This window comes from Pleuronectes platessa, chromosome 13 (assembly GCF_947347685.1).
Source record: "Pleuronectes platessa chromosome 13, fPlePla1.1, whole genome shotgun sequence".
NCBI lineage: Eukaryota > Metazoa > Chordata > Actinopteri > Pleuronectiformes > Pleuronectidae > Pleuronectes > Pleuronectes platessa.
Window position 1 is genome coordinate 14,896,996 of NC_070638.1, and position 20,792 is coordinate 14,917,787.

A 20,792-nucleotide genomic window follows, 5' to 3' on the forward strand; every position below is an offset into this window, starting at 1 on the left:
TTAAACTCTTGGACATGAAGCTTATCTTGGACATCTTATATCATAAAGTTCATACTCAAGATTCTTTTAAAGAACTGCCATTAATAAAAAGGCAGCAGGAAACTTGAGACGGCTTTTTTAACCAACTCGTGGAGCTAATAAAAGCTTAATATAGCGTGCTAGCTACAGCTGATATGTACTGTACGTGCCTCGTGAGTACAGAAAGATTGACAGGCGTGTTGGGGCTGGACAAACGATCAATCGCCATCCAGCTTGCTCTTACGCACAGAAAACATCTCCATAAATGGACTTGAACCCAACCTACATTCTGCACGACACGGTTCAATTAAACTGGCAAATCAATCAACGGCATCACTTCATCACCATGGAATTCACGAAACACCAGGCAGAGAGACAACAACAGACAAAGAACAGAATAGAAAAAGTACGAACATATGCACAGACGAGGCTCAACAGGTATCTTGAATATAAAAAAAGGCCCCTTAGATTATGTGAAAGCCTTGTTACTACTGATGTGAAGCAGTATTTTCATCTGACATGGTTCTATTTCTCACTTATATATGAGAAATTGCTGGTTGCAACACACAGGCAGCTTACAACTGTGGTGCTGTCTCTATAAAACGATTTGATATAATCCTTTACTATTATACAAAGGTTCTGTGTCTGCAGTGGTCAAGAGAAAAGACTGCCATGTAAGGAAATCTGAAGAGGCGCACACGCACAAAAATCTGAACCACTAACTGAACAGACCTACAACACTGCTGTGTATTATAGTTTTCTGGAGCCCGAATTAAGCAGCAACTGATTATAAATCCAATCACATGACTACATGACTTAAATGGTAGCTACTTGGGTTTAGCAGGATTGACTGTTCAGGATCAGAATCAAGATCCGGCCTCTTAGGTTGATTAAGAGACGCTACAAGTGAAACCCGATAGACTTAATACTTTCACTTTGTTTAGTTTCCAGGCTTTAGTTCAGGCTTATCTTTTGTGAATACACACAGTACAAACACTGGCCTGTAAATCTGATTTTGGATATGTAAAACTGGAGAGTTTATCTCCAGTGGGAGTAACAGCGACCTGCACGTTTGACACATTTGCATGACGGGGAAATTGTTTGCATGTGCAGTTAGAGGAATAACATGTTTCAAGTGAAGTATTTCTTGTTATCTAGAGTGAACATGCACACACACACACACACACACACACACTCGTGCACACACACACACACACACACAAATGTAGTTTGGCAGGAACACAGAGGCTCTCACAGTGTTTCATGTATCTGCGTCAGTGTGGTGGAAGAGAGCGGACGTCTGAGGAAAGACAGACATGAAACATTTGCTCCTGCTCAGTATCTTCACATCTCATCTTAAGACAGACGTGTTCCGCGGCGCTGGACGCCAGCTGGATGTGGTGATCTCTTACAACTCATGAAATAGGGAGGCATCATAAATTCTGGCTGACCCCCAACTTGTGGGTTTAATAGTCCATTATTTGCGAAGGGGCCTCATGACATCATGTGTTGGCTACACAGAGGCATGGTAAGCATTCCTGTATAACGAGCTGTTTTGAAGTCAGCAAGGAGCGCTGTTCGCCAGCATTGCCGCCCGACAATGGACACACCGCCTGTTTGTGGTTTGTTTTGTAAAGCGAGCTGACACTGATTAATCTCCACTGTCATATTGTCCACTGCCAACTGGTGAGGTTAGAATCAAAACACAAGAACATTTACATTGGAATTAAACGCTCCAGCAGCATAACGAGGAGGGAATGGGACTCGGTTCAAAAACACGGGGGTTTGATTTATATGAAAGTATTTGACTTTAGCTGGGAAACGACAGGATTAGCTGTGCTCGTGGGGGTTAATGAAGAAAGAACATGCGACAACTTTGTGTCGGTCAAAGTTCTGTCAATTTGTGTTTCTTCTATTTAAAAAAATTCATGCAACAGCGTGATAATGATTAGACGGTAATATTTTCGATGTTCCCTTGTTTTTTTTTTCCAAAATATCACTTTGCTTACTAAAAGCTACTGATAATCTGAAGGACAGAAACTTCTGCACAAAGGTCATAATATCTTTAGCTCTTATGTTGCGGAATCATCAATTAAAAAATGGGGCTAGGATATTATCAAGTTAGTGAATTACACAAGAATGTAAAAAGAAAAATGTCAATCACAACTAAAATGTGAATTTTGAAAGAGAAAAAAAAACACTATCTGAAAAAAATCTATGTCTAACACCAGTCCACTAAAATAAGAGTTTTCCCTGAGTGATGGTTTCTTATTTAACTGATTATTAACATGAATTTCTCCTGAACACTTGTTCTCACAGCTGTTAGTCAAACAGTTAATATTTTATGACATTTGTATTATCTAAAAGTGTCTCCATGAATCACAGTCAGGTTTCAATGGAATAAAGCTTGTTCAGCCTTGATGTGTTTGCTTGTGTCTGAAAAGCAACAGAGTGCAGATGAAAGTGTCCTCTGCTACTGATATTGAAATGTTAAATAAAACAGTAACATTTAGATTTTAGGAATACAATTAAGCATTGTTTACCAGGGCAATATGTCTAGAAATAGCAAATTAAATAACGCAGGTAGGTCAAACACGGTTATTGATCACAATAATCATTTTTAAATAATTGGAGTATGGTACAAACTTCCAGATGTTTGCTCTAATGCACCAGAGCAACTTACAAACATTCTCATTTTGAACAACAGTGATATCTGAACAAAGTATACTTTCAAATCTTACACCTGCTTCTCCCAAATTATTACATAACTATTATACAAAGTGTGCTCTCACATTAGAAGACCATAAAACACATATTGCATAATTCATATTTCATATATTGCCAGCAAGGACTTTCTCTGCAGCCACATGATAAAAAACAAACAAATACTATTTCTTTCACAAGAGTCTAAAAGTGCATGGCAAAACTTCGGTAGAAACTTGCCTGATACATCAAACCCAACACATTGCATTCTTCTAAATTCAGCCTGTTTGCGTTCTAAAAATAACTCTAGAATTAGAAATAACTGTCTGTCTTAACCACTCTGGACTAAACAATGTGAGTTTGTATAAAGGGACAGAGTGCTGGGCACAGCAGAGTTCAAGGGTTTAAAAAAGCAGCGGCAGAAGAAAAGGGTACACAACACAATAATAGAAAACACATCATCAAGACAACAATATCATTTATGTTGCTTTGTAATATTATCATTTTGTTTATACTTATTTTCACACATTCAATCTAATCGAATAAGCTATTAGTTTGTTTATGTGTCTGCGTCACCGAGTTGGAAGAAAGACTTTAAATGTTGTGCTTCTCACTCAGTATATTCACATCTCATCATACGACAGTTGTGCTGTGAGGAGCTGGAACCTCGAGGCTGAGAGGATGTGGAGTTTCCACTTTCTCAAAATAAAATTATTATCTACCAAATCAACACATTGTGTGTTTTTCCCCTCATGTCCAACTATAGTGCTTAGTCAACAGGTCTCAGCTCTCTGATCATCTCGTCTCTGAGCATAACCTTAGTCAGGTGCTCCCTCTAGTGGTCACAATGGACTGTAGTCCTGATACTACTGCATGGCAGCGGTAACAACCAGCACTGATGTTTGAAATAGAACAATGGTTTTCACCGTCTTTACATAATTTTAAACAATCTATATTCATCAATGGTTAAAACTTTAAATGTGTCCTTCTAACATGTAACAATATGTCAGGTTTCCTTATAAAATATAAAATCTACCACTTTACCATAGTCTTGTAATCATTTATATTTTTGATTTGGTCCCACATATGAAATATAATTGAACTGAAGCACATCTGATCAGACCTTTCAGAACAAACATCTTTTTTGAAGCCACATCCTCTGCAAAGACAAATAACTTCCAGCAGCAGCAGCAGCCTATCCGCTCTGCTCAGTTTCCAAATTAATCATAATTAATCAATTAAAACGTTCACTTCCTCTTCATTTAATATCTTTCTGCTTCTTGCCACAGTCCCTGTGAACTTTGGTTAAAGGAGAGACACTTTTAATGTCCCCTCACACAGTGGAGCCGTTCATGTTCGTGAGTTCAGCAGCATTAGTGCTGTGCTGTGCTGGGCTGTGCTGCTGTTCTGTTGCTGCCAGCCTCAGGAATCGATGAGGCTCTGGAGGCGATTGGTGAAATCAGTCATGCTGAAAATATGGAGTACAGCAGTGACGCACAGAGCAGCCAGCCCGCCACAGCTACACAGGCCCTATTGACTAATCTGGGTGTGTGTTTGGGGAGGGGGTGGTGGCAGCTATATTAGGACCTCTGACATTGACACTGTTGCCCTTTGGTGGGATGGCCTCACTTGACACTTTTTTTTGGTTAAAGATTGGTGAAGATGTTTTATTTTGTTCATCCTGAAACCTTCTCAAGTTTGTTTTGGTCTTATCACTTCACATGTGAACTGTGGAAAGTTGTTAATTATCTTATAGTTGACAATATTTATCTTTATAGATATTACTCTTTACTCTCTTTATATTTGGTGATGATTATAGTGATGAAGTCGATGATGCATTTCTCCTTATTGACCTAATGTTTACTTCTTGTCAATATTCATGAACGTAACAGTTAAAAACAAAACAAATTGGAACACGATGTGGCAATGACTTCTCTATCACAAAAAAGGCAAATGAAAAAATATATGTAAGTAAAATGTTGTACTTTGTTGTCCTCACCTGTCTGACATTACCTATCGTCTGCTTTCTTTTAATACTTCGTTTTGTCACTTTTTCAAAACCATTTTAGCTGGTTAATGATATTTTTATAGATTTCAGCCTGCTTTATTTAATGTTTTATTTTGGTATCGCAATTTAACATTTGAATTGTGGAAGGCTGTTAAAAATGGTATCTCTGTATTTACAACTCCATCTCAGATTTTGCTCTTTACTCTCTGTATATGTGGTTAGTAAAGTTATAGTTATAAAGACGATAATGCATTTTTCCTTATGAATCTAATTTCTATTCTGTTTACATTTTACCGAATTCCACTTTCATAAAATCTTAACTTACAAACAACTTAATTCTTTGTCATTTACGAAGGAAATTTAACCACATTCGGCAAAGATCTCTTCCTCACAATGAAATCAATAAATGTATGAAAGTTTTAACTTTGTTGTACTTGTCAGTTTGACAGAATTAATCATAGTACTTTATTGTTTTGTTTTTTTCATCTACTTCAGTAAAACCTATTGAATTGTCTGCTAACGCCCCCACTTCTCCCATCTCTTCGACTGACCCTCTCTTTCCACTCATTCTTTATCTCTGCACTAAAAGCAGCGCTATCGCAACCACGTTGTCTCCACCACTCCTTCACCGCCCTCTCGTCTGCGCTTTCACCCTCTTTGTCTAAATTATCTCCTTCTCCCAGCCAGTCGGCTGTTGCGTCTCTCCTCTCAACGTCTCTTCCTATCATCCTGTACTTCAGATAAATAAATGGCATCTTCTCAAACTGTCAGAGCAACATCAACTACCTTATCCTGATACTAACCGCTCCTGTCTCCAGCCGTGTCCGGCTAAATGCACTGACGCTGTGCTGTTTAAATAGAGACCACACATAGGCCTTCAAAAAACATTGTGAAGGTAACTAGGTGGGTGTGTGTTTGTGTTTGTCTGTGTACATGTGCTTTAATATGTACATATGTGTATTTGAATAAGTGTGTGGTAGGTGTGTTAGATGTATGTGTGTGTGCATGTATACATGTTCGTGTATTACATTACATGTCATTTAGCTGACGCTTTTGTCCAAAGCGACTTATATATTTTTTTTTTAGAACACTCAGCATTTATGAGGGGCCATTTAGGGGTTCAGTATCTTGCCAAGGACACTTAGGCATGCAGATGGGATAGAGTGGGATACGAACCGGCAACCTTCTTGTTGCAGAACACCTGCTCTATCCCCTAGGCCACGCTCTCCCCGATGTGTAGGTGTACATCTGTGTTTGTAGTAAGTGTATGTGTGTGTAAGTGTGTGTCATAAGTCATAAGGTAGGATGAATAGTGCCCTGGTACTGCTAGTACAAGTGAAGATGAGAGCTGTCTATTGTGATGGACACGTCTGGATTACAAGAGACTGCTTTGTGTCAGTGTGTGTATCTGTGTGTGTCTGTGTATGTATCTGTGTGTGAGTGTGTATGTATCTGTGTGTGTGTATCTGCGTGTGAGTGTGTATGCATGTGCTGCACGACGATAGATCATACTTTAAAAATGAATTTAACGACTCCCTTGACAAATGTAAGTACTCGTTCAGTATGTTATCCTCTCCGCCGTCATACAATAAATAGATCGCTGTTTTATTGGCACTGAAAATGAAAAAAAACTATTCTGAACTTTGCTTTGAGCTGAAGCCCCCGAGAATGCCTCCATATATGCTCTTTTTTTTCAGCTAAGAAGTGTGATGCACAAATCAGGTAACAGGAGAAAAGAGATCTGTTCTGTTCTGTGCTGCTGTATTTCTGTGGTCTAAAATCTCCTGCTTTGATCTCCTCATATGATCCAAACAGGCTCACGGCTGGAGGAGTACGGATGACACTCGCGAGGCACATGCCTTATGCCCAGAGTTCACAGCAGTTGGCCACACCGCACACTGCACTGAAAATTATCCCACGAGGGATCTGACTGTAGAGACCCTTGATCAATGCGAGTTTATTTTAATGCTGCAGCTTTTCACGCTGGAGTCATGTTGGCCTCCAAAATTTGTGTGCGTGTTTGCATTTTCATATGCTGGGTTTTCCTATCTGTGCTCTTTTGTTTAATACATCGGCCCTATTTTTAGTCTCTGTAACAACCTGTGCTGCAGGGATCTCATGACACCTGTAATAGATTCGATGTTTTCCCATAAACCGGTCTGCTGATCAAACAGTCATTTTAAGTTTCAACTACAGCTAGGCCAATCAGCTGCATCAGTCTGTCAACAGGGGAGCCTGTCACCATTATGTACCTCATCAAAGTAAGTTCATTTGACACATTACTTTACTTTTCTCAGTTTCATTTCTGAGAGGACAAAATAAACTGTGTTTCATGGATCATTTTCCACAGAGCGCCAGTACTTCTTCAGCCTGCTGATGAAACCCAAAAGTGCTGGACCACATGACACTCATACCGTGCCTAACACGGACGCCTCGGCTTGGCTCAGGTCCACGGACCTCAAGGAGGGACATTGGTGGACAGGGCCATTGATCCGCAATACCACCCCGAGGCCTGCTCTGCCAACCGCAGCTCACTAACAGCAACAGCCACTGGCTTCACCACAGCACATGTCCAATCATCTGGCAGACATTTGTTTTCGTGTTTTTTCATATCACTGAAACAAACCGAGTTCAGGGTTTAATCTGACAGAGAACTGCAAATATAAAAATATTTATATTATGTGTTATCTAAATGGTTCACTCCGACAGAGGCTCAAAATATCAAGACTGCATGACCTAACAAAACACAAAAGCAACTAGTCAAAGAAAACACAGCAACACAACACAATACCACAGTAAACACAGACAGACAGAGCAGCACTGTCAAATAATAACCATCAGCTGATCATGGTTCACGGTCTGTAAAAGTCCAAAAGGGGCAGAACTGCCCAGATACTGCAAACTTGCAGACTTCTGCCAACACATGTATTATGTTGCCTTCACTTTACATCAGCTGCTGTATTCACAGCCACACAGCCAGATACGTACCCAATGCACGAGTGTCTGCGCGTGGAGAAGTTGCCTTGCATCTTCCTTGAGAAGCGAGAGTCTTTGTTCATCATCTTATAGGCTGTATGTATTCTTTTTTTCAAAGACGTGAGTTGAGTTCAGGGAAGCATCAAAATAGGAGCTTTGGGAGGCGAGAGATGTACAAAGTTAACATCTGTGGCGCAATAAAAATCCCCATGCTGTCATAAATCAGAAAGGAAAACAGTCCGGATTCCTTTACGTTATCTATGGTCACAAGTTATGGCACCGGGGCGAAAGTTCCCTTTGAGAGGACGGTGCAGGAAAAAAAACAGGTCCGAGAGTGACAGGGGCCAAAACAGCAAAAGTCAATTCAGAGCCTCCGCAGCTGCACCTGGTAGGACCAAGTCTGAGAGTTAACCCAACAGTAAGTCAAACCTGCTGGGTCCCCCTTCTGTATTTATTAGATAACAATTATTAGCTAGAAGCAATTCACTTCCAGCTCAGTGTGGAATAAAAGTGCATCAAACTGGAAATTTGATTTGCAGTTCAGTTTTTGGTCCAGGCAACAAGGATATGTCCTTTGTATTTTGTGGGAGGGAAAAAAAGAGCCCAAAAGGTTCAGAGCACAGTGTGTGTGTGTGTGTGTGTGTGTGTGTGTGTGTGTGTGTGTGTGTGTGTGTGTGTGTGTGTGTGTGTGGACAGCCTAAAAAGGCAAAGAGGCTGTTAGAGACCTATCACAGAGCGAGTTAGCATTTCATCTCACTGACAGTGGAAGTATGGTGCCAAATCAAATCAAGGCAAATTGAGGATGGTGTCAGCTGTCAGTGCTCATCTGGGACTAGATCCTCTCTCATTCTTCTTTCAGTTCACCATCACAGACGTGCCAAGATAAGCAGCTCCCTTGTGCATGAGTATGTGTGTGTGTTCTCTTTGTCCTCTTCTTGTACTCCTAAATAGGAAACTGCAAGCTTGAATTCTTCCAAATGCACCGCAAACCCCCAAAAACTCCTCAACAATGGGCCCCAGATATTTCTCTGCATTCAAAAAAAAAGAAATGAAAAGATCAGGTCCGGTAACCTTGACACAGAGCTGTCCCTCTGAACACAGAGTTGCCTCTGTGATGCTACACCACCAACACACACTGAGTTATTCTTAGTGGAGGGGAAAGGGGAAAAAAGTGAGCTGGAAAAGAGTGTTATAATCCCATCAGATGCTCCCTGGAGTGGGCCGTCCCATGTAGTCCCCGTCAGCGAGCCATAACAGACTTGTGCTCTGTCTCTCTCTTCTCGTCTCTCCTGAGAGTGGTGGGACCAAGCTCGGGCTTAAAACAACAAACAACAACACTATCTCCCCTGAGAGTGAGGGAGAGAAAGAGATATTGGGGAGGGAGAGAGAGAGAGAGAGAGAGAGAGAGAAGGGGTGGGGTGAGAGAGAGAGAGAGAGAGACAGAGAGAGAGAGAGAGAGAGAGAAGAGAGAGAGAGAGAGAGAACACAGACTGACGGCGATGAGAAAGTGGACTAGTGGAGTATATATTTAAATAAAAACATTTTAACACTGTGCTACATTAGAATATTAGAAGTACAACGTTTTAAACAATACTTTTTATGCAATGATAGTGTGTACACTATCAGCCGGCCCCCATGCCAGAAGCAGCAATACCATTCTGGTCAATCAATATTTCAATAATGTGTGAGAGTGTGAGCGTGTGAGTGTGTGATTTAATTTCCCGTAATTTATATTTAGTTCTCCTCTCGTGCTGTGCTCTAATCCATCAGATTCTCACAATATCCTTCACAATGTTAAACAAATATTTGGTGCCACTAAACCCGTGACTGTGAAAATACAGCAGAAAATAGGTGATCAGCAAAGAGATGAGAACCTCTCATTTTTAATAATGTCAGGGAGGAGCAAACAGGAAGTGTCTGTTAGGACAGATGTGAAGCTATAACTGTCCATTATAGGTATTAAATTCAGCGGCATGTGATCACTTGCTCCACTTTAAAACCTTTAGGCCAGAAGACACAAATTAGGTTGGAAACCTCACCTCAATAAGCTTGAGAGTCTTAAAGTTACTTTGCATGATTTCACTTTTTGAAACTGTTATTTATCTTCAATAGTAAGTTCGGTCTGACTCTGAGAAAAGGTCTAGCATATAGATAAAGATACTAATATCCCTTAACTGCACCAACTCTCATTCAAAAGCTAAAGTATTATTATTATTATTATTAATAAAATATTTGAGGCCACAGGACCAAACTCGAGCTTAAGTACAGCGTCTCTTTCCTCCGCTGTGACCCATCAGAGAAACAGAACCCATCCCCCTGACAGACTCTGCACACGCTTCACAGCACAGCAGCCTCTAGTGGAGAACAACAGCAAATGCAAGGTCAATTTTTTGGAGAAAGTGTCGGCATCATGAATAAATCTAAACATGAAACATACGCCTGAGTCGGACTGGGGAGTTACAATCTGGTTTCTTCAGGCTCGGGATGACACTTTGTAAAACCCCCAAATAATTAAAAAAAAATCACTGACACTGATTAGAATAACACCATTGTAGATTGTGAGTTTAATCACCCATAACTTTGTAAAGCTAGTTAAAAACGTGTTGCTGAATTATACTTTGGCACATTGTCATTTCATATAGATTATATTCGATTTATTGAGCAATTTCTAATCCCTCACGAAACTAATCATTCAAATACAAATCTCCCTCAGCCTCTTATCTAATATGCAAATAATTTTAGATTAGAATTTGTCAACACAGTAAAACTATACATACAAAACGGTTTCAAGTCTGTGTGGGGTCAGGCTGAATCAGTGCAAAATAGTGCTATAAGAACTAGGTGTACATAAATGCACGTCGAAGTTGGCTATAGTGGGGGACATGGGATGGGAATCATGTGAGACCTGAGATAAGTATAGCTCAGTTATGGAATCGGTAACTTGATATGGTAGAAAGCAGGATGACAAGACAACTATTTATCTGGGACCAACAAGTGCCTGGCTCCTGGTCTACAGATGTGTACATATTGTTCTCTTATATAGGGATGGCGATGACAAGTTTAATCTTTGTTTGTTCAGAGGAGCTGTTTGCACGAAGCGAAGGACAGTGGGCCAGCAATATATGGATGAAACCAAAATGGCGTATTTCCACAAGGATCACAGCGGAATATGGTACAGAGAACTATATGTGGAGCTTCTCAGTCATCCAGGTCGGCTTCAGGAGCGGTACAAGTGTACATAGTGTACAACTGGATTTGCAAGCAACTCTTTCAGATACATTCAACTTTAAGGTCTATAATCTATGTCGTATATAAACTGTCCAAAAAGCAGAGCCTAGCTGAGATCAGGTGTTTTCATCAATTCATGGGATGAAACGTGGATCTCTCTTATGTGCCGTCTAGATGACGTAGACAACAGGTTTCATTTTGCTTTCTACTGCCCATTTTATTGTGAAGTGTGTATTGCTCTGATAATTTCAGAGATAAATACAATATTTTGACGTTGTAAATATAAGATGTGACGCAGACGTGCAAAGACTGAGTTGGCTGTTATTGTATGAAAATGATAAATTAGCCAGTTAGCTGGAGAATGCTTCGGACATTGACATGTATGAATGCATACTGCTATATAGTTTAACATATAGTATGTTGAAAATATATATATAGAGAGAGAGAGAGAGAGAGAGAGAGAGAGAGAGAGAGAGAGAGAGAGAGAGAGAGAGAGAGAGAGAGAGAGAGAGAGAGTGGAAATGTATAGTGGTATGTGCTGTATATGTATTTCCGGTATGCTAATGTCAACTTTGCTGTATTCCCCTTGGAAAAACATCACATTCTTGATCGACTGTAGATGAGGATGCACATAAAAGTGATGATTATTGTGTTTGTCTAAGTTCTGCCAATCCAGAAAATCTTCTTTAATTTATCAATGAAAGACATAACGGAAACAAAACTGGCCGTCACCCCAGACCTGGCTCCCGAAAACAATTTTCACAAAATGTTCTTCATCCGAAAGTCCACTTGACATGAGGAGTCTGTTGAGTGGAAAAAGAGGTTTAATCAACTCAGACACTAAGTGAAAATAACTTCATGGCTACGTTCTATATTTGAACTTGCCTGCGACATTTATTTTCCGCCTGACCCCCAGTTTGTTTAATTCCTCATCCTTGCCAGCCATCCTGCAGTAATTCATCCCCGTCCATTTATCTCAGCACTGACATTATAGGACTCTGCACATACCCAGCAGAGGGAAACTTCCCCTGGCCTGACCTCAGAGCTGTATAATGACATGTTGAATATCTGTGTTATCCCACAAGCATCTGACTGAAATCCCCTTGAATGGACTCTCGCTCCACGATATTTAGATTTTCAACAAACACCCTGAAATTAATGAAAGACCCTGGCTGCAGAGTTACACTTAAACCGAGAAAAGACACGTGTCCACCAATTTCAAATCCAAGACTATTAAATGCCCCATTACATGTTTATAAAGGGTGATTGAACTTGTAAACACTTTAAGTTTTCAAGTAGGCCCTGGCTTATTTAGGAATTTTTAATACGCTTTTCTTGCCAATAAAAGTAAAGTTGGGTTTTACAGCTCTGGCTGGAGCTTCTTCCAGGCTTTTAATTTTGTTTCACCGCGGTGCACGTGATCTGACATCACTTCAACAAGCTGGAAACACCTTGTAACAGCCCCGAGTTGCATGTGCCTACCTGTGAATGTGTATATATGTTGAGAGGTGAAGGTAAGAAACATGTGTGGAGCGATCGATTTTGCAGGATTTCACAATTGTCCACAACAGACACTTCCTTTGAAGGAACCTACAGACGTATTAAAAAAGAAAGAAATACATTTTGTGCTTGAAGGAAAAGAGAACACGTACAGTATCTGACTGTTTCTATATCCATCCACACATAAGGCCCTATTTATTATTCCCTTCAAGGAGTTGGAGTCATGCACGGTTAAATTGATCATACGACTCCTGCCTTGACGTCGTTTACCATGTAAATGTTTAATTAGCATTGGAAATACGGGGCAGAGCCTGATGCAATAACTCCTCATAAAACTAAAGCTATCAACAGGAACCCGAGTGGAGCTGGCAAGACAGCTGGGCTCTATACAAACAAGAGTTAAATGCACTAAGAAGTGTGACAAATTAAGAATAAATGGAAAAACCAGTCACACGCGCGAGGAGTGTGGGTCATTTTTGTGTGGTTGTTTAAAACGTGTTGTTTTTGTAACTGAGCATTTGCTTGACTAGGAGGTGGAGCAGCAAACTGCTAATCCAGCAGCAGTGTCACTGAGCTGTGTGTTTGCTGACAAAAGGTGTGAAAACACTCACACCTGTAGGAAATGAAGCAATAAAACCGACAGCACATATCCGCATCCATTTCTTTTAGCATCTACTGTGAGTACAATGTTGATCAATTATATAAATAATAGAAAATCAAGCCCACTCCCACGTACAAATCCGGCATCTGTTGTTTAATATCTTCAATATCACCTATTCAATTTGCAGAGGATAAAAGAGCACGTATAAAATACTCAAATGAATAGGGTTTAATTTAGCTGAATTTGCCTGAAGCGGAGGGACTTTATTCTCAGTAGAGGACAGTGGGTTTAACTGAAATGTAGCAGTACATGAGCGTCTTGTGTTCAGGATCAATTTCATAACGTAAGCTTAAGGGCAAACACTTCTCCAGTGTGAGAGGTTGTTGCCTGCCTGCCTTCACCAAATAATATGTAACATCAAGAGCTGAGGGACTATTGGCCATGAAACAAGGAGCCATCGTCTACTTCAACAGCACCAACAGATCGACTGAGACATTAACCAGAGCTTTTAAAAAGGTATAATTGAAGAGTCAGTGACAGAGATTGCGAAGAAAGAAAAAAAAGAAGAAATCCCCAGTTATTAGTCTTCTTCAAATCAAACCTCAGGTCAAAATATAAATCTGTCAAAAGTCTTGCAATTGACGTGTTAGGGCCACAAAATGAATACTGCAACAGTACTGTATATATTGAGCATCCTCCACATATTTAAAATTGGAGCATCGTAACAAACATTCTTGCATTAAAATATTGGAATATGAATTTAAGTTGGTATATTGATGTTGTTATCTACCTTGTCCGATACCACTTAATAGCTGCGTCTATAATATTCACTCAAGCAGTCCAGTGCAGGTGCAGGAGAGAGTGAGTGCTGTTAAATATGGAAAAAGGGTAAAGCTGAATGGGTTTTATTCGGTGGAACAGATCTGTCATCCGTGTCATCATCACCTCAGCGTTATTGACTCTACCTGGGCGTGTGGGCGAGGGTGAAGCGGCGCCGCTGGAGGTTGATGCTGCGGTTCATTAGCAGCTTCCTGAAGAGAACCGGGGAGTTTCGGGGAGACCCCCGTGGGGAATCCTTGGGCGAGCTCCTCGGGGATCCTCCCGGTGAGCCGGCTTTGGACCTGGGCCTGAGCTGAATGATTGGAAGCCTGGTCATCCTTTTTTCCTGCGTCCTCTCCTCAACCTCAGAATGCTCTTCCTCAGAGCTCTCAGAGCGCAGGTCATTCATGGTGAGCAGAGGACTGTCAAGGGCCAGGTGGTTAGATCCTTTGCTCACACTGTCTTTGGGAATTTTGGTCCAAGGAACACTGTAGGGTCTGTTTCTCAAAAAACCTTTACATGAGGTTTTTGTTACATAAGGCTGTGACCCGTCTTGATTTTCCAAAATCCTGTTGGAGCTCTGGCCCAGTCCTCACTTCCTCACATTTTAACAAAACCTGTCCCGGCTCATGTCCGCTCTCAAGGAAACTGCTTTAAAAATTCCAAAAAGAGAAACCGCGCCTCTCCAAAAAGTCTATGAAATCTCCTCTCTATCGGGCATCTCTTTAAATCTTTATTTGAAACCCTTTCCTCGTCTCTTCCTCGAGACCAAGCTAACAGTCAGACTGGGCAATATAGACAAACATTAGTGTGTATGTACTCTCCCTGCCTCCCTCCCTCTCCCCGGCTCTGTTTACATTAGTGCTAGGCCTTCCCTCTCTACAACTAAATATGGACGTCTGATTTACAGGGAGGAGAAACATGACGGGTCACCTCCTCTCCAATGCTCTGCCTCCCCCTTTCCTTCACTCCCAATCGGACGGAGCATATTCTTCATCAACTTCAAACTTTGCTCCATAATGACTTCCTCCCTGAGTTCCTCCAGTTTATAAAACATTAAGCGGTCGCCTGACCTGGCCCTGTAGCTCCCCTCTCTTACTTTCACTCCTACTGACTTTGCATACTCAGGCTTTTCCTCTGGTCCCCGAGGTGCTATTTGTTGTTAAGTTGCCTATTTCCTGAGAGACAGCTTCTTTGCCTTTCACATGCTCCGAGTTTACCAGGAAGAGTCACATGAAGGGCCTCTGACTATAAAAAGCAGAGGTAGATAAAAGCTATAGAGCGCATGGGTGCTGTCACGATGGGGCTCTTTATCTATGACCGGAGGCAACATCATCTTTGGCCCCACCCAATCGCTTTGTTTATCGCTAAAGAGTGAGAAAAGGTCCTCCTGTGATTCAGGACTGAAAGCTAAACACTGGTACCGTCGAGAGAAACTAAAATAACCTAGGGAGCTGGAGCATCTGACACAGGACTGAACCTATGACCAACAGCTGGTAGGAAGAACAGGGAAGAAAGATTCTTTTTATGGACATACCCTCCGAGCCGCTGTATGTATTCTGGAGCGACAGCACTGTACGAGCAGAAATGTGCTCTCGCCCAAATGTGACCTTGTGGATGAAAATTAGTCATATTAAGGTCAATGCATGTCAGTATTGTTTATATCAGCCATCATCAGTGTATAACACCGGATATGACTTTGGGTCTCTCCTCCCCAAGTGATAACTTCAATGACACCAGATTCACAGAACGTCAGCATCATCATATTTTCACTGGAGTACTATTAACAGTCATTGACAAACAGGTTGTTGTAAGTGTCCCTGCAGGGATTATAGCAAATCTGATAAGGCCGAATTTAAAGTGTCTTTAATTTTGTTGGCAAAAGTGATCAATCTTATTTAAAAAATTGTACATATCACTATTTTTTAAATGAGAAAGGATTGAGCGTAGTGATGAACCAAAGACGGTATATAAAGACAACACGTCTTTGGAAAGTGAGATCACATCAATACACGTTACTGACAAGTCGTGAATCTCAACTGTCAATCAGCTGCCAATTATACATGTTTTTTTACAGAATCAACCAATTAGAATTAGTTTACGGAAAAAATGTACACTTGAACATACATCAATGCGACGAGAACTACCAAAAATCATCTTTAACAAAAATGTATTTGATGTGTACGATGTAACTTTTGAGTTTGGTCCATGACCCATCCGCTAACATGGAAGAGGCAGGATTTAGGACCCATACTGCAGCCAGCCACCAGGTGGCAATTGAGCTGCTTTTGCATTGAGTTTTGAAGAGAAGTCATAATGTCCATCTTCACACAATCTACGCTACAAACAGTGATGTAGTCTGTATAGACAGCGTTTTTTATAGATTGATGAAAACAAGGTTTACTTCGTCACGCTACAAGTCACACTGAGTTTCATCATTTGGTCGACACTGATGCACGTCGGAGATTTGTAAGAGAAGAGTAAACGTGACACAGAACAGAGTAATTCAGAACAGGAGGAGGACTGTTGAAGATTTAGTAACCACTTGTAAAGATCGGACCTCGCTACCGGCTCCATCTCCCGATCACTACTGCACAGGCTCGTGCTCCAAATCAGCAAGATGTTGGCATTCCTATACCCAGGGTACCTTGGCTTCAAGTTCTACATTTCATCATGTGACTATTTTATAGGCCTTTCGTGCCAGTTTAATATTACCTGACTAATATATGATGAGAAAAAAGTTGTGATATGTTAATGAAGTAATTCAGTTAAATTTTTTATTAGATTCTTCCAACATGGGTGGCATTGTCAGGTTTAAACAACTTACTCTACTACATAAACAATTTCCCTGGCACAGCATCAAAACTGCACTATCAACTTGTAAACAGACAAGCACATGGCCCTCTTCCCAGACCAGCAGCACAATGAGAGGCTTTCAGGTCCATCAACACTAGAAGAGTCGTGGCTGTGAGAGTGCTGCTTTATACCTGCTGGTGAATAAACATTCAGGGAATAAATAGAGACTAATCATACAGCTTACTGTGTCTAAATAAAAGTGTGTGTCTTGGTAAACTGAATGTAAGTGACCTGCATACTGTTCACCGGTGTGTAGGTTAGATCTTTGGGAATCCCGTCATACAGACTTATATTGGTGAATAGGACTATGACTAGCATCTATGTTTATTCTGCAACGATACAGTAGTATATGTGGTGCTTCCAGTATTCAAACAGGTTTGTTGGCTGTCACAGTCTGATGCAACTGTGTCCAAACAAAGTACATCTATCTCTGATCCCCTCTGACATTCAAAACAGCTACCAACGTATTCAACCCGGTCTGTTTGCATTCCCTCTACTTGTGGAAAAGGTGCAGTAGACACACACACAAAAGCACACGAACACACACACACACACAGTGCAGACTGGCAAAACAACACTACGCTACAGATGTGTTTGCAGCAGCAGCAGCAGCAGCAGCATGAATGTTGTGGAAACAATCATCAGAGCCCTGTTTGTCTGATTTTTTATAGTGATCATTGTTTAGCAGTGTGACAGAGGGGAGAGCAATGCCCTGAGCTGACACTCTGTCAAATATTATGCTCAAGAGGATAGAAGATGTAAATTAAGCAGTTAAGCAAATAAAAAAACCTAATTGAGCTTCTTTTTTTTTACAGGAAACAGAATTGGTAGAAGGTTCAGCAGGGTTAGCGTAAATCACTGCTAGCTTAAGAGACCACACACTGTGAGGTCACAGGAGAGAGATCGAATGATCGTAAATACTTTTAATCATCAACCTTGAAAGTGTGCCCAGATGTTTGGGAACTACAAAAAAGAACACATTTTCACAAAGAGGTTTAAAAGGAAAAATGTTGGGTATAACTTTTGGTTTAAAAGTGTTAATAATAACATAACATTCAAACATACAGATAAAATATCACTTAATTCCTTTGTGCCGTTGTTGAGCCTCAGGAGATAAATAATGTGAATTGAGTAAATCTGAAGTTTTGGTAAAAATGATGAACCTTAAAAACAAAAGTGAATCTCAGAGAACCTCCAGTGTATCTGCAGGAGGACAGTGACTTACAAGGTTGTCAGAGTCCCCAGGCTCCTGGAAGGTTTGATCTTGCAGGCCAAGAGGCGGGACTGGTGGCCATCCTCAGGTCTGTCCAGGGTGGGGGTTCTGGAGGAAAGCCTGGGCAGCTGCAGAGTGCCTGAGAAGAGCCTCCTCACAGCACATCTGGCATCAGGCTCCTGGACAGCCTCAGTGCAGGAGGTCTGCTCCCAAGAGTCCCACAGTCTCTGGGTGGCAGAAGAAATACAGAGGCCAGGATGAGACAGAGTGAGATGTGAATGAATGAAAAGACAAGCCACTATATTTGATATCTGTGTGTTTCAGATTAGGGAAGACGAAATGAAAAAAGCTGAACCTGGTTCCAAACAAACCTATAGTGCAGCGAAGAAATAACAGTAGAAAAAGCCAAAGAACTACTGGTGCATGTTGTTCTTGGACTTTGTCGACATTTTCACTTTGAAACGTGAACACAATCAGTAAACTTTAATAGGTGAAGCCTTTGTTGAACTTCTTGAAGAGGTATTAAAAGAAAGTTGAGATTTAAAGGTAAATCGCAGACAGGGCTGCAATTGTGCTTCTGCTGAAAATGTGACGAGCCCTCACAAAAGCCCACCAAGGCATCATTTTTGAAAATGTTTATCTGATATCAGGTCCTGAGACACACACACACACACACACACCTTTGACACGAGAAACAGTTCTCACAGGGAGACGGTGTTTGGGATTTAGCTCTTAGGGCATCTCTCTTTCAGCGTCAGCAGCATTGAGGTGGTGGGGGGGGGGGGGGGGGATAGATAGATAACAGTCCTTGTTTTCTGTTCCATCCCGTGACCCTATATCTCCATCTGCTTGGGATGTTCCACCTTTCCATAAACAATTGTCAACACACAGTTTTATTGTTGCCCATTTATGAGCAAGGTGACCAGGACACAGAGCGCTGTTGGATTTCTGTAGCACAAACTTCCCTCAGGACAAAACACAGACTGTCTCTTGTCATAAATCCATTTTCTTCTTCTCAGTCACAAAACAGACAAACCATGACTGAGAAATGATGTTTGTGAATTTAAATCGGTATTTCAATGATTAGATAAGGCTTTATTTAAAAAAAAACAAGGCTCCATTAATATTCTCTTCAACCGTGTACTCGGGCTCACTATGTATCCAAAGCCGTAAACTGAATTTAGATCTGATAAGTTGTTCTTCTTTTGTATTTTTTAAAAGGATCATAAATTACGCTTACCTCGGTGAAGTTGAAGATTTTCGACGAGTTATTTCTCCTCATGCTGTCGGCTACTACAGTAGATCAGGGGAACAAGACAACTGGGAAGGAGACACCGCAGAGGACGACACGGGAACATTTAACATCAGCTCTGAAGTCGTCTCTGGCACCAATAGTTCTTTGGCCCGTCACTCAGCGGAGGACTGTTTCCCCGCCTCTTGAGAAACAGTCAGCTAACAATACACCAACAGCAGCTACCTTGTCCCCTTTCAGTTAAACTTCCGCTGTGGCCTTTTTCTTAACTATGAGCTAATTAGACCAAAATACAATGAATACTTTTGAATCATTAGTCTGTTGAGTGTTAATGTCTGAGCAGATTTGAGACTGAGGTAGTGGAGCTGCCCACATGACAGACCATTATTCACGTGTGTCTATCTGACAGTAGAATCAGACGACCGAGGGCAACCAGACCTGTTCAGACCAGACAGACACTGCCTACAGCCGTAACATTTAATGTAGGTTGTCAAACTTCCGAAGGATTTACTATTTCTAATAGGATGTTAGTGTGTGTTAAACATTCAGTATGATTCTAAAGGAGATGAACTTTAATGAACTTGCTCCTTCTGCTGCACACCCGCATGAAGCTGAGTTTAAAGACCAAACACAAAACAAAGTTTGACGTCAGTTGTGACTCTTGAATCCCTCAAACTTGTATTTATTTGACATTTAGTTATATGAGCTCTGTTTTGCTCATTAACATGTGCTAACTGAATAATGTATAATTTAGTGTACTTTGCGGGTATTTGCACTTGATAGCTGTTGTTTTCCAGAGGACAGAATAAACTGCATTCAGAGTTATGGAATCTGATGAAGTTACAATAATGATTTCAAGACTGTAGTATGACACAGATAACAGTTCTTTCCATATAACCTCCATGTACATGTAACTCGCTGTTTGTTTCTCTCTTTACACTTCATGTAAAAGGGGACTGACGGTGAGATATGGCGCCATCTAAGGGACAGCAGGAACACTGAACGTTAAATCAGTCCACTCATCTGTACACTGTCCCTGGTTGATGCAGCTGAAAGGTAAAAGAAGAAGTTCTTTCCTGACCATTCATTCAATTTCATTGATGTACATGCTAATGAGGCTGAGGAAGGTTCTGAAGGAGAATTCATAAGGACGTCTTTCATAGCAGCGCATTGCAAAGAGAATCCGACTGCACTTACACTCGACTATGTAATTATCTCCTCCTCCTCACACATAAATCCCTCCGTACCCCTCCAGTGCCTTTCCTCCACCCTTTCCTCATGGTCCACAGATTCGGATCTGCTTCCTATTCCTCGTACCAACCTGAGAGCCTATGGTAACAGGACATGCAGGGTGGCAGCCCCCACCTTGTGGAACTCTCTCCAGCAGAGATCCAAAAAGCCACATCTCTGGACAACTTTGAATGTTTCTAACTTTGTAAAGCGTCATTGGGGTACCTTGAAAGGCACGATATGAATCTTAATAATACAAATTATAATCATTATTAGATATTGCTGCCACAAAGAATTGTGGGATGGCAATATCTCATTTCCTTTGCTAAAATGTGTGCGGTGCTAAAAGATGTAAGAAGGGAACCAGCTTTGCATTTATAATATTTAA

At 41.0% G+C, this 20,792-nt stretch overlaps 1 protein-coding gene across 3 annotated transcripts in view; it reads right to left on the reverse strand.

Moving 5' to 3' along the window:
- Positions 1 to 20,706, reverse strand: part of pde4ca (phosphodiesterase 4C, cAMP-specific a) — a 45,758-nt gene extending 25,052 nt beyond the window's left edge. For 2 of the 3 annotated variants that reach the window (XM_053439009.1, XM_053439008.1), the window contains exons 1-2: positions 19,163 to 20,706; positions 17,935 to 18,149 (exon numbers count right to left, since the gene is read on the reverse strand). In XM_053439009.1, coding sequence (XP_053294984.1) covers positions 17,935 to 18,149; positions 19,163 to 19,204 — 257 coding nt within the window. In that variant the 5' untranslated portion in view covers positions 19,205 to 20,706. Of the gene's footprint in view, positions 1 to 17,934; positions 18,150 to 18,602; positions 18,680 to 19,162 lie in introns of those variants that run through there. The other variant, XM_053439013.1, reaches the window with a different exon arrangement.
- Between the last annotated feature and the right edge of the window lie 86 nt (positions 20,707 to 20,792).